A 13,924-nucleotide genomic window follows, 5' to 3' on the forward strand; every position below is an offset into this window, starting at 1 on the left:
ATAATAACTAAAACTATAACTATAACTAACTATATAAAACTATTATAACCTTGCTGCCAAGCCAGCAAAACTGGTGCTGTGGGAAGTATCATGGGGAGCCAACACGCGGTGGCTATAGGGGTGCGTCCCGAACCTCGGGACCAAGTATGTACCGAACGGAACGTACTTGGGTACACCCATTACAATAATTCAATTTCGGTTCTCTCTCTATCGGTTCCCACGCGCGGTCACGCGCTATTTATGTATTTTCTACCCTTTTACTAGGAGCGCAGGGAACAGAGCTGATCCACAAGCATCAGCGACGCGTTGTGGGCTTGTGGCTTGCAGATGGCGGAGCTATTTCTCTGCACGGAGATGTCGAGGGTAGAGTGTAGAGACAGAGAAACATCGAAGCATCGAAGCAACATAATTCTTTTTTTGTTTCATAAACGTAATTTTCAAGTGAAGTTTATGGAAGGAGACTTTTAAGAGAGGGGACAGGAATATTGAAGAGAGGTGGCGAAAAAACAAGAAAAACAACAAATGATAGCCTACTCTGGGCGAATACTGCACCCCGGTGCTTGTCCGTTTTTCCGTCCGGAATTTTCACCAGTGAGGGGGATAACTTTGTAATATGCTATTGGCTGTTTGTATTCTTTTTGGAAAAAATATAAAAAGATACTCCTTATATTGACCCTATAAACATTTTAGTATTATTTAGTATAATAGGTTTTTCCCACTCAAATGGTGCCTCTCCCACCCCTCACTGGGGAAAATTCTGGGAGGAAAACAGAAACGGGGTGAGGTGTCTTGTTACTCTCTGGGCGGCATGCAAGCCCCCTTTGTTTTCAATGATCCCTCCATTCGCACGTCAGCAAACCCGTTCTCACCTATCGGCCGGAGATGCGCTGCCCCCCCCCCCCATTCGCAATGCTAATTTTTGTGTGTGAGTGTGTGTGTGTGTGTGTGTGTGTGTGTGTGCGCGTGTGTGTGTGTTGCTCTCAAATCTCAGACTTGCTTTTATTTGTTATTGTCAGTACTTAGTAGTAAGAGAAGTAGCCTGCAACACTGCCCTGGGTAAATCAGTAAATCAGGCTATTATATTTAAAATAATCACTATAGGAGAGGATGTTACACTATTCATTATACATGTCTTAAATTGACATTGAGCTTTTTTTGTTGAATAAACATTTGACTTCTTATTTAAGCTATTTTAGACCATTTTGGAACCGAAATAGGGAACTGTTGTGAACCGGAATCGGTATACCGGATTCAGAAAATCCCTAACGATACCCGTCCCTACACGGGGAACGGGTCACGAGGACGTATTATGTTTTACTTTAGCTATTGAAAAAAAGCAGATCTACAAGCTCATAGCTTGTAGGTCTGCTATTTTTTTTGGGGGGGGGGAATCTTGAAAATGTGGTGCAAATCTTTGAATATATATTCTCTCAGAGTGAACGTTTCTAGCTCAAATCTTTGCTTCTGGGTCGTTCCCTGGAACGGCATATTTTCAAATGTGGGGGGTCCGATGCGGCTATATAATTTAGCTGGTCCTTGACATGACATTTTTTCGAGAACGAAACATGCGTTTTTCAGAAAACCCGTCTGGACCTAGAAGGCATTTTGTAGAATCGTCCTCGGGTCTAAATGGGTTCATATAGTCATTGTGAGCGGCCCACCCCTAGTTCGTTCCTAACCTGGTCCTGTCCTCGTCGTCGCTGCTTCCAACCTCGTCGCTGGAGGACGAATACTCCGTGGCTTTGTTCAGCCGTCCCAGACCCGACCTGGAAACCTTTGCAGCACAACCACAAAGCAAAAAGGAAAGGAAAGGTACTATGTTTACCCAGGGTAACTGGACTAAGCTCAAGAACTTGTTTACAGCCAGGCCCTGAACATTTCATGGTAGGGGTTCAATGCCTTGTCCAAGGGCACTTCAGCGGTGGTAATTTTAACTTGCCGGTCCGGGGATACGAACTAGCGACCTTCCGATATCAAGACCGCTCCGCAAACCGTTCGGCCACCGCTGCCGCTAAACAACCGTTGATTACCATACCATCGTTATTTATATAGCACATTTAAATAACAACAAGCTGTACCAAAGTGCTTTACAATAAAATAATACAAATCTGAACTTTTTCATTATTGGATGTCACATCCAGTGTTGTTTTGGGGCAGTACATTTTGATTTTAGTTTTAATGTCATAGGGCTCCGTTTTCGTCGCCGCTAAACCCCTTAGCCCTAAACTTCTTTGCCTTTTTTTTTTTTTTTACTATTTTGAAAAACATTTTTGAATAGTCCAACTAGCCAATCTACATTGGCACGTTGTGAGCTTGTAAGACTGGCCATTTTAACTATTCAAAAATGTTTTGCAAAATAGTAAAGAAAAAAGGCAAAGAAGTTTAGGAAAAGGGGTTTAGCGGTGACGAAAATGGAGCCCATAGTCTGTTGAATATAGTTTTCTTTTAGTTTTAGTCACATTTTAGTCACCTGGAATGTTTTAGTGTTAGTCTAGTTTTAGTCGACTAAATGTCATGGGATTTTAGTCGACTAAATCTACAGTTGATTGGCGGGCTTGAGGCGCGACTCCCTTTGTTCCTAAAGTGTAAAATGACTTGTACTGGATCTCTTGTCCGCACTAGTCCCTTTCAAACATTTTAGTGTTTTTATTTGTCGTCAAATTGTCAATATATTTAGTCTTAGTTTTAATTTAGTTTCCATTTAGTTTCCGTCAGTGAAAAAAGGTAGTCGACGAACATTTCTCGTCATGATTTTAGTCGACGAAAACACTGGCGACAGAAATTCACATACTGTAGCCTAAATACTGACAATTTTGTCAACAAATAAAAACTAGGCTAGGGAGCACAGTGGAGAAGAGAACCGGTAGAACTAACATCATTTAATTTGTGCTTGGCTGCGTATTAAGGTTGTCACACTCCGACTCTGCACGCAGCTATAAGTTCATATCAGCCCGCCAAAAATACATTTTATTCGACTATAGCTCAACTGTAGTAGTGGTAAATGGAAGTCTTAATTTATTCAAAAGACAAGAACTAAATACATGTGATGTCAAAAGAAAGACAGCTCAGGGTTACAGGCGTAAACTAGTGGTTGAAATAAGTATTTCTCTTTCGTATGTGTTGTTTTCAGAATATAAATATAAACAGGAGAACGAGGTGGATTGATGGCGTGCAGCGACTTTTCCATTGAGCACCTGCATATTGATTATGAATGATCAACTTGATGAACAGCTGTGACCGAGAGAGAGAGAGAGAGAGAGAGAGAGAGAGAGACTACTGACTTGTGCAACAGCCGAGTTGTCGTGTGCTTTTCTGTGCTGCGGCTGACGATGGCTTAGAGGAGGACTCTCCAGCTTATAGTAACCTGCACGTGCACACGCACACACACACACGCACGCACGCACGCACGCACGCACGCACGCACGCACGCACGCACGCACGCACGCACGCACACACACACACACACACACACACACACACACACACACACACACACACACACACACACACACACACACACACACACACACACACACACACACACACACACACACACACACACACACACCAGTAAACAAACCAACATACAGTATAAGTGTATACAGGCTATCTGCACATTTCAAAAGTGACAATGTAATGACTTTTAAGACCGTTTTAACACCAAATTGGCCAAATTGCCGCCTATTTTCAGATCTCACAGACCTGAGTGGTTGCTGCCGCAGGACGACCCACCATGAGACACCGACCTCCCTCCTTTACTGGCCACTGACACCGGACTGCCACTAGAGGGAGACAGAGACACGCCAGAGAGAGAGAGAGAGAGAGATTGAGACAGAGAGAGAGAGAGGGAGAGAGATATTGAGAGAGAGAGACAGAGAGAGAGAGAGAGAGAGAGAGAGAGGGAGAGAGAAAGATTGAGAGAGAGGGAGCGCTGAGAGTTTTCACTTAAACAGGCTTAAAGCATATTGTAGAGTTAAGGGCGGACTGTCAAATATGACATAGGAAAGAGGCAAACATTTGCGTGCGTGCGTGCGTGCGTGCGTGTGATCATGTGAACATAGTACCTGGAAGCAGTCCTCTTGTGGCCCATCACCAGCTCTCGGCAGTAGAACTTGGAGGTAGTTCGTTCTGGAACCTGCAGAACGTGAGATTCACACGTTATGTAACGGCGTTGAGCCTCCCTATCCTGGGGGGTCTGCAAACAGTCTGCAAAAAATACGTGTCGACGCGACAATCTAGTAATGAGCCGCTAACATCCCGGATTTTAACCCGAGATCAGATTCTAAAAAATGTCTTCTACATCCTGACAGTTTTCTGAAAAGGTTATGTTTCTATGTCAGTTGTTTTTCGATTTTTCAAAAACAGCAGACCTACAAGCTCATAGCGCGCCACTCGGTGGCGTGCTATGAGCTTTGTAGATCTGCTATTTTTCAATAGCTAAAGCATAACATAATGCTAACACCAAAAGGGGTTCCCGCCCAGAATGGGTAAAACACCTCTTCTTAAAAGGACCCCTGGCTGATGAGACAGATATGTCTTAAAACATTATACTTGCCCTCTATTACTAAAAAGATAAAATAAAAACACCTTCAATATTTTATTTCTTTCATAAATAAAGAATCTTTCAGAAAATAGGGACTGCTCCCGTCGCAAGTTGATGATGTCATATGCCCATGTGTGGTCTAGCCCTATGGAATTATGGAATGCATAAGCTAATAAAAAAACAACTTAATAATTCCTAAAGTTAATATGAGCATCAAAGCAATATTTAACATGTTTTTTATTTATTAGCATGTGCATTCCATAATTCCATAGGGCTGGACCCAGTATATATGAATAGAGATGGCACCCGAGTTCTCCTCCCATCCACTTGTTGTGTTATGCTTTAGCTATTGAAAAACAAAAGACCTACAAGCTCATAGCGCGCCACCGAGTGACGCGCCACGAGCTTGTATAGGTCTGCTATTTTAGAAAAATCGAATAACGACTGACATAGAAACATAGCTTTTTCAGAAAACTGTCAGGATTTGTAGAAGACATTTTTTTTTAGAATCTGATCTCAGGTCAAAATGGGTCAAGTCCGCCCAGCTTGCACATGTTCCCATGCAGCACGTGTTTCTCAACATCACAGCACATTCGTCGTCCTCCGTTCGTTATGAGATGCGGTGAATCAAGGCTGTCGTGGCGTGTTACAAAAGGCCCTGTATTGATCAACACTTTGTTGAACATGCTGCCCTGCAGTGCCAACGTCACGGGTATGGAAAGAAGAAGCTCTCAGACTTTGGATTGCGTTACTGTGCACCACTGCCCTGCCAGCCAGCCATGGGGCTGGCCACCTTCTGACCTTTGTTCCGTGTGTGTGTGTGTGTGTGTGTGTGTGTGTGTGTGTGTGTGTGTCGGGTCACATGACCCCGCGACAGGAAGACACGCCCGAAAACAAAAGGAAGTGTGCTGTGGAAAGAGCCAACATCCTCCTGACACCTTGCCCACTTCCTGCATTTGGTGCTCCTGGACGCACTCCTGTCGCACACGACCAATCCACAACCCCCCCCCCCCCCCCCCCTCCCCCCTCCAAACCAAAAGAATAGGAAATCTGTATGTTTAATCCTATAACCCCAGAGTCTTTTCCTGAACTGTAAGCCTTACTGACATTCTTTTTTGAGTGGTGCAACCACTCCTACAACCAGCAATGTCCGTGTCCATGGCCATGCAGGGAAAATGGTCCTCACACATTCTACTATGGGTGCGTTCGGAAATGCGCACACCGGGAATGTGGTCAGTTTGTTGAGTGTGGTGGGGGGGCGGTGACGTCACAGAGTGCGTTCAGTGTGCCTTATTTCCGAACGACCACAGCTGTGACGCAATCACACCGGACGACCCCAGCTTCAGGGTATAGGGTCGCTCCAGTGCGGGCACTCGGCACACCCGGTGCGCCGCAGCGCACTGGATTTTCGAACGTCAACGCACCGAGTGCACTGAATAAACGAATGACAAGAGAGCACACCAGTGCGCTCAGGGCGCATTTCCGAACGCACCCTATATGCTTCTGGGGACATTTGGCCCGCCCACACACAGGAATCTATAGTCCTGTATCACTATCAGGACAGGCAATGCATTTTCAATCTACATGGCAATGTATTTTCAATGTACATGGCAATGTATTTTCAATGTACATGGCAATGCATTTTCAATCTAATGTACATGCATGGAAATGTATTTTCAATCTACATGGCAATGTATTTTCAATGTACATGGCAATGTATTTTCAATCTAGCACTTATCCTACCCCCTTAGATAGCATTTCTGTAGACTTAGATAGCATTTGATACAGACTTATAGCATGTTATGTAGACAGCACTATAATTGCATTGTATGTAGTCATGCATGTTTGAGTACATATGTATAGCATAGTATAATATATATATGTATAGTTTCATTATATAGATATTCCACTGTTACGTTCTTAGCTTACGCATGTTTCATGATAAATGCTTTTTATGTGATGTATTCCCATGCTTTTTTGTTCTTGCTTAATGTAAATTGCTCTGGATTAAGAGCGTCTGCTAAATGCCTAAATTCTAAATTGTATATTGTAAATCTACATGGCAATCTATTTTCAATCTACATGGCAATGTATTTTCAATCTACATGGGAATCTATTTTCAATCTACATGGCAAAGTATTTTCAGGCAATGCATTTTCAATCTTCATGGCAGTGTATTTTCCAACCATGATTGATCAATGACTTGAATTCAAATGGAGGTCAGCATAGATGAACTGCTAGTGCTACACCAAATCCCTGTTGTAGTTTAAACACACTACTTTAGAGTGCTTAAAAGGCCCAAATTATTCATAAAAAAATAATAATACTTTGCTTAATGCAATCCTTTCCCAGACTCTGTTCGAAGGACAACAATACTTGGTTGCCTGTCAGTGTGACACACACTGAAAATAGCAGATCTACAGATGTGCCATTCCAACACTTCAGGCGTTCCTGTACTTTTCCCGCAGTTTGTTCTGGAAATACTTTTCCCAGGGTTCTTTTCCTTGTTTAGAATAGCTAATTCTTCTCTTTTGTTACAGTGTCGACACTTCTTTCCATTGTAAAAAAAGAATCGGGATAGCATTTTCATAACAACACCTTTGCAAATGCCCTCCATTCACACTGACAATGTTCTGAACACCTTACGGACCATCCACTGTCTTGCCAATGGCGTGGGGGTGCATATCTTTTCGACGTACTACCAGTCCGACACTCTACCCCGAACCCTAACTTCACCCGAAAAAACACACGCGGAAGCCATGGTTGTGTCTTAACCGGCCACGAATGTGTCTTAACCGGCCGCGCATGTCAGAGCCACGGGTGAGTCTTAACCGGCCACGCGTGTGGTCATCATAATGGGCATACCCGACAATAGATGCCAAAACGATGGGAAACATTTTGTTTGATTTTTTTTATATGAAAAGTCCATATAAAGTCAACTTTAATGACTTCCTTTGAACGAAAACGTGCTGCGCGATGACGACGTGTGAATGTAAAATCAATCTCGACTTCATTCACCCGTTTCTGATTCCCATATCTGCACGTTCCTCAAAAACAAACAGCTGATTTTGATGACAGCACTATATAGTCCGTTTTTATTTGTATTATTATTATTATTATAGTATTATTCATTTTAAACGTAATCAGCACGCTAAAATATGGATCTGAAAACATCATAGCTTATAGGTTAGTAATAGGCGAAAGGCTCATACATATTCCAGTTTTTGGTTATCGCCGCGGTGTAGTTTTTAAAGGGTTGGGAAACTGCACCATTACGTCAGTAGCGGTGATGATCAGCTGTCACCGCGGACACAGACTCTGTTTTTACTATCAGTCTTTTCACTCTGGGGCTATCACCCCATTCACTGATTGGTCTAGATAAGTTGGGTAAACCACACGGGAGGCGGGGTCAATCCTTAGGGACATCACCGCGAGTATGATGGCCTCAACTCTTATCACCGTTTTAGGTGATAAGCTATGACCTAAAACGGTGATAACCTATCACCAAAAACAAGAGTATGTATGAGCCTTAACGGCCAAGCTACACCAGGCTTTTCTCGCGAGTTTACTCTAAACGCGCGGACCGTGCGTGCGTAAGCCAAATGCCTTGGCTACACCAGATCTGTGGTGCGCGGCAGATTTGTGCGGGACCTCCCCGGGAGGATATATAGATACGCGCGCATGGGGGCATACATACGCATGTAAAATAGTTATAACCGATCCTATTTTTAGAGCACGCGTAGGATGGCCCGCGGTATCCGTGCGTCTGGTGTAGCTGGTATCATTGACATATATTGGTCCAATCCAAACGCACTGTACGTGCGCAGTAAACGCGCGCAGTAAACGCATACGCACGCGCGCAAAATTGCCTGGTGTAGCTTGGCCGTAAGCCACGTAGAAGCAAACAGACTGCACCCGTGTGCAGTGCAGCTAACATCCCATAGCCTGAAGGGATCAATCAAATGACCAAAAAATGTCATTGCAGTCCGACTTTAACAGCCATGGCTTAGCCAGACACACAACGTGGATTCACTCACACCTCCTCCCTCCCCGGAGGTGAATCCACACCATCAGTATGCCAATCAAACCCCGCTATATACGACTTTAAGCCAGTTGCACAGTTTAAAGGGTAAGACCACTTTAAGAAATAAAAACAGTCGCTCATTGACTTCCATTGTAACGGGGAAACAGCTCTCAAGGTCACTCTTTTAGCACATAAAAAACAAACGCAACAAACGCTGATTCTGACAGTTTATGACACCAGGAAAACTAATTGGTGTAGAAAGAAGATCCGGTAGGTATGCCATTGCCTACGCCGACCGAATGGATCGAAACGATCCGATTGGACCAAACTGTACACCCACTCCCGAAGCGTATTATTGGAATGCCGTTGAGCCACGACGGGGACGTAAACAAAGGGATTTGATCTCGTCCGCTTGTCGCTAAAAACACACACAATGGACGTGTTTGAGGGAGACACTTTAGAAGACACTTTAGAAGAAGTGTCTGTGTCTGGGACTGCTCGTATTGCGAGGCTGCAGCTGGGTGCATCTCAAACAGCGTGGAGACTTCGGTTTACAAACGAAACCTCGCAAGACGTCACCGCGAGAGTTGGGAACGCCGCAGTACTGCTTCAGTATATCTCCAACCAAAATAGTAACTATATAAATCTATCTTAAAAGACGATTGATGTTGCGTTGGTTTATGTGCTAAAAGAGTGACTTTGAGAGCTGTTTCCCTGTTACAATGGAAGTCAATGAGCGACTATTTCTTTTTTCTTAAATTGCTAACAAACACCACAACGGAGTGAAATAACTCATGGAATGAACTAGTTTGCCCATAATAAGGTCAGAAAACAACCCAAATCTCTAAAACAGTGGTCTTACCCTTTAAAGTTTAAAACCATGAGAGAGCAGTGCAGTTATTAACTAGTGTTCTATCAAATCCACATGGTCTCCTGCTTGTAAAACCACACACCCCCCCACACACACACACACACACACACACACACACACACACACACACACACACACACACACACACACACACACACACACACACACACACACTGTGATGCTGACAGAGAAGCAGGGCTGTTACTGTGAGAAATTGAAAGAGAGAGAGGGGGGGGGGAAACATGTAAACAAGGTTTTTTCAAGCTACAGTATGTGTTTTCAGTTAGCCCACGCACGCACGCGCGCACGCACGCACACAAGACTCAGTAACATCCTCTTTATGATTTAAAGGCGAGCATGATACATCAGTGTGCAAACACACATCATACACACATACACACAAACACACGTCATACACACACACACGCGCGCGCACACACACACACACACACACACACGTCATACGTTAGCATGCATGCATAGATCGTCTATTTTGAGTCAAACATAAAATAGGGATCAAGTGGTTAATTTTCATTCAAGTTTTTGTTTTATTCTCGAAATTACACTGAGTAATCAAACTCTTTTTCAGTGTCGTCGAGTAATACAATATCATATAGATTAGATTAGAAACAAAATGTGCTGTATGTTTCCTTGTAAAAAGTAAAAGTAAATAGTGACTAAAGCTCCTGTCCAATAATCTTAGTGGAGTATATAAATCACAGGGACTTTGAGACAGCTGGAAAAGAAGGCCCATGATAGATAGAGGACTGAGGTCAACGGTCTATGCTCCATGATAGATAGATAGATAGATAGATAGATAGATAGATAGATAGATAGATAGATAGATAGATAGATAGATAGATAGATGACTGTAGTCAACGGTCTACAATCTAGAGCAATCTGGAGCATCTAGACTCTAGATGCTCCATGATAGGCATTAGTAAGTAACTAATAAAGCACAATATCTGCCTCTGGGAAATACTGGAGTAGAAGTACTGGTATTTAAATGATTGGTGAAAACAGTTTAAAAAAAAACGACAACGAAGGGACAGACTCAAGTATCCGATACGATTCAATGATTTTAAATCGACACAGTAACTATTTAAAATACATTGGCATACATTATTTTAAACTGAGTCATTAAACCGCTCTTTTTCTTTTTTTTCTTCGATTCGATACCTATTCGATACCTATTATTTGCATTGCAAAACGATATGATACATAGCCAATGTTGCCGTTTTAATTTCAAACGCGATTCTTGAAATTAAAACCTTTATCGTTGCACCCCTTTTATATATATATTTTTTATCCCATGATTTTGTAACACATTTTTCACCCCTGTGTCAATCATCCAATGTGATCCTGGGCTCTACACATCCTCCGCCAACCTGGGGAGAGCAACGGACTTTAACTCATGCTTCCTTCATGCTTGAGTGTCCAAGTTGCTCCTTTACACCTGACAGGGGGGAGTTTCCCTGGTTGGACGTAGCGCGTGGAAGGAACACGTTATTCCAACCAGTTCCTTTCCCCTCCATCAGGCGCCCCGGCTGGCCAGGGGGAGGCAATTTTAGAGACCAGGATTACTGCATGTTTTTGTGAGGGTACATACCCTAGGGGACACGGGGAGAACATGCAAACTCCACACAGAAAGGCCCTTTCGCCAACCCCGCCTTCGGGTATGGGCACTGATGACGCGGAGGAGGAAACACGCCGCCAGCACCCACAGCGCCCCGAGCGGGAATCAAACCCAGGACCTTCTAGCTGTGAGGCGACAGCACTACCAACTGTGCCACCGTGCCCCTATATCGTTGCACCCCTAACACATACACAGTAGGCATGTGGAAAATAATCGATAAGTATCGATACATCGATTATGACGTGCGCGATGCGAGTTCATTCACTGTGTATCGGTAAAATTGACGGGTAAAATCTCGATGCATCGTTCGCGGAGTGCTTGCATCGGTAAAATCCGTGGTTGCACTGTTTTTTCATGGTAAATTTCACCCTATCCTGTGTTTCCGAGGCGCATTGAACGTACCATCAGAAAAGGGAGGGAAAAAAAGGTCTCTCGCAGCCAGCTCCGCAGTGTGCGGCTGTGCGCTGCGAGCACGCAGTCAGTGAACAGAAGCTACCGTACGACGGTGCAGAATAGACACGTTGAGACAACAAACAGACTATAAAGAGCACCCGCGACGAACAGAAGTGAGCCCCACGCACAAAGGAAGCACAACCTTTAGCTTTATAAAATAGCTGTCCGTCGATCAGTTGACTTTTCACTGTAGCGCTGCGTGCTGCTAATGATCCACACTCCACAGCTGTTCTAGCTGATTCTCCGACGCGAATCTGCGTTGCGACTCGCGATCATCAATTTGTAATTAAAGAAAGCTTCTGCAGTCTGCACACACGTTTACAACAACAACAACGCCACAGCTGGGTGTATTGCTTGCATTTAAAGTCGTTTACAACCGTTCCACAACTTTCCACTGTCCAGCTTTCCCCTGCTATTCTCTGGGATAGAAGCCTTATTTATATTCTGCAGCAAGACGTGTCGCACGCCTAAAATTGCAGATCCACAAGCTCACAGCGGGCCGTGGATGAGACGCGTTGTGAGCTTGTACATCTGCTATGTATTTATAACGTTAATAATACATGCAGGCCAGGGTCTTCAATGTTTTTTTTAGGTCAAGCCAAGGACCACTTAGCTGAGAGTGAGAGATCAAGCAGGGACCCCCACTATACATAGGCAATTATATTATAAAACTGTGTTGCAGATTAAACTACTTGTTTGACAGCACTACGAGTGTGACCTGTCATTTTTGTTTTGTTTATTTGTTTCTTTTCTATTTATATGTTGGTAACATTAATTGAGCTATTACATAGGCTATTACATTTTAATCTCTTGAACCCTCTATACTCAAAACCTCAAATTGACCGTTGAGATATAATTATTATACTATAGCCTATGATTATTAGTAATCTAACAATTCCACAATAACCAGCAGAGAGCAGACCCTTTGTTTACTTACATAATTCTATAAGTTGGGTTGTTTGAGATGCAGAGCTATAATACTAACCTGCAGTAAAACAATAAATTGCTTTGAATTTAAATGTAATGCATTTTTACATGTTTTGGGAAATTAATAGAGCTTTAATATAAATCCTTTCTATTGTGATGAATCGCCATCAAATCGCATCGTATCGGTAGAGGGGTGAATCGCATCGTATCGCATTGATTTGAACTAAATGGTTATCGCATCGCATCGGGAAGAGGGAGAATCGTATCGCATCGTATCGCCAGGGGATTCCATGTATCTCTAATGTATCGTATCGCTGGCAGTGCATCGAGATGCGTATCGAATCGTGAGATGAGACGAGATTCACATGCCTAATACACAGTGCTTGAGTGAAATGTCGTGGCTGTGCGTAACCGACCTTGGGGGGTCTCTCGGGGAAGTCCCAGAAGACGCCGTCCGCGGGGGTGGAGAGCGAGGCGAGCGGGGGGGACGCCGTGGGGGAGGGCGAGGAGAAGACGGAGAAAGGAGAGAGGCGGGGGGAGATGACCATGTCCGACATGGAGCTGCTGTGCTGCGCCTCGCGGCTGGCGCGCAGGTTGGCATTCTGGGAGGAAAAAAACAAAGTAGATGGGGTTAAACTATAAACCCATTCTGGGAGGAACCACCTTTTGGGTGTTTTAAGCATTATGTTATGCTTTAGCTGAAAAAATAGCAGACCCAAGTGCCGCGCTACGAGCTTGTATAGGTCTGCCATTTTTGAGAAATCGTGAAAATGTGGCGCAAATCATTCTCTCGGAGCAAACATTTCGAACTCAAGTCTTTTCTTCTGGGGGGAGGTCCCTGGAACTACATATTTTCAGATGTGGGTCGGCGGCCAATCACATATATCTTTGGGGGTCCTTGACATGAAATAGTTTGAGAACGACGGTTTTTCAGAAAGCTAAATGGTACGTTCTAAATGAAGGCTCTGTTCCATTTAGTGTACGGTGCTTCTCAAACATTTTCATTTCAAGGACCCCCATAACAGAGTGTGCAGTTGGAACCAAATGGACCCTTTTGAGTCTCTGTAACTCTCTAATAACCCGGGACCACACACTCTGAGACCCACTGGTGTAGCGGAGTGATTTCAGTGAGCCAAGATGAAGATGCACAATATCAGCACCCGAATGGAACAGAGCCTTCATTAACATCATCGGTAACACCTGCGAAGGAAGTAAGCCAGAAGCGTCCAGATTTATTTTCAATATGGCTGCTGTGCATAGGAGCCTATTTGAGCTCGGACATACAACAGGTGTCGCACGAAAGTGACTATTTTTTTAAATAGGGCTTACGTTCATAATGTATTTTTGCAAGTTGCAAAGTGGGTTGCATCAAAATTATCTTTTGGATCTCTACTGTGTGTGTGTGTGTGTGTGTGTGTGTGTGTGTGTGTGTGTGTGTGTGTGTGTGTGTGTGTGTGTGCGTGTGTGTGT

The 13,924-nt window shown here is 43.8% G+C and overlaps 1 protein-coding gene across 3 annotated transcripts in view; it reads right to left on the reverse strand.

Annotated features, from left to right (window-relative positions):
* Positions 1-13,924, reverse strand: part of LOC308322373 (mitogen-activated protein kinase kinase kinase kinase 4) — a 123,581-nt gene that overhangs the window by 37,815 nt on the left and 71,842 nt on the right. For all 3 annotated transcript variants that reach the window (XM_080773576.1, XM_080773577.1, XM_080773575.1), the window contains 5 exons: positions 12,871-13,056; positions 4,065-4,135; positions 3,703-3,782; positions 3,282-3,364; positions 1,680-1,774 (listed from right to left, as the gene is read on the reverse strand). In XM_080773576.1, the coding sequence (XP_080629702.1) occupies positions 1,680-1,774; positions 3,282-3,364; positions 3,703-3,782; positions 4,065-4,135; positions 12,871-13,056 (515 nt within the window). The remainder of the gene's footprint in view (positions 1-1,679; positions 1,775-3,281; positions 3,365-3,702; positions 3,783-4,064; positions 4,136-12,870; positions 13,057-13,924) is intronic.

Source organism: Protomyctophum bolini (assembly GCF_963924005.1).
Source record: "Protomyctophum bolini genome assembly, chromosome: 10".
Taxonomy (NCBI): domain Eukaryota; kingdom Metazoa; phylum Chordata; class Actinopteri; order Myctophiformes; family Myctophidae; genus Protomyctophum; species Protomyctophum bolini.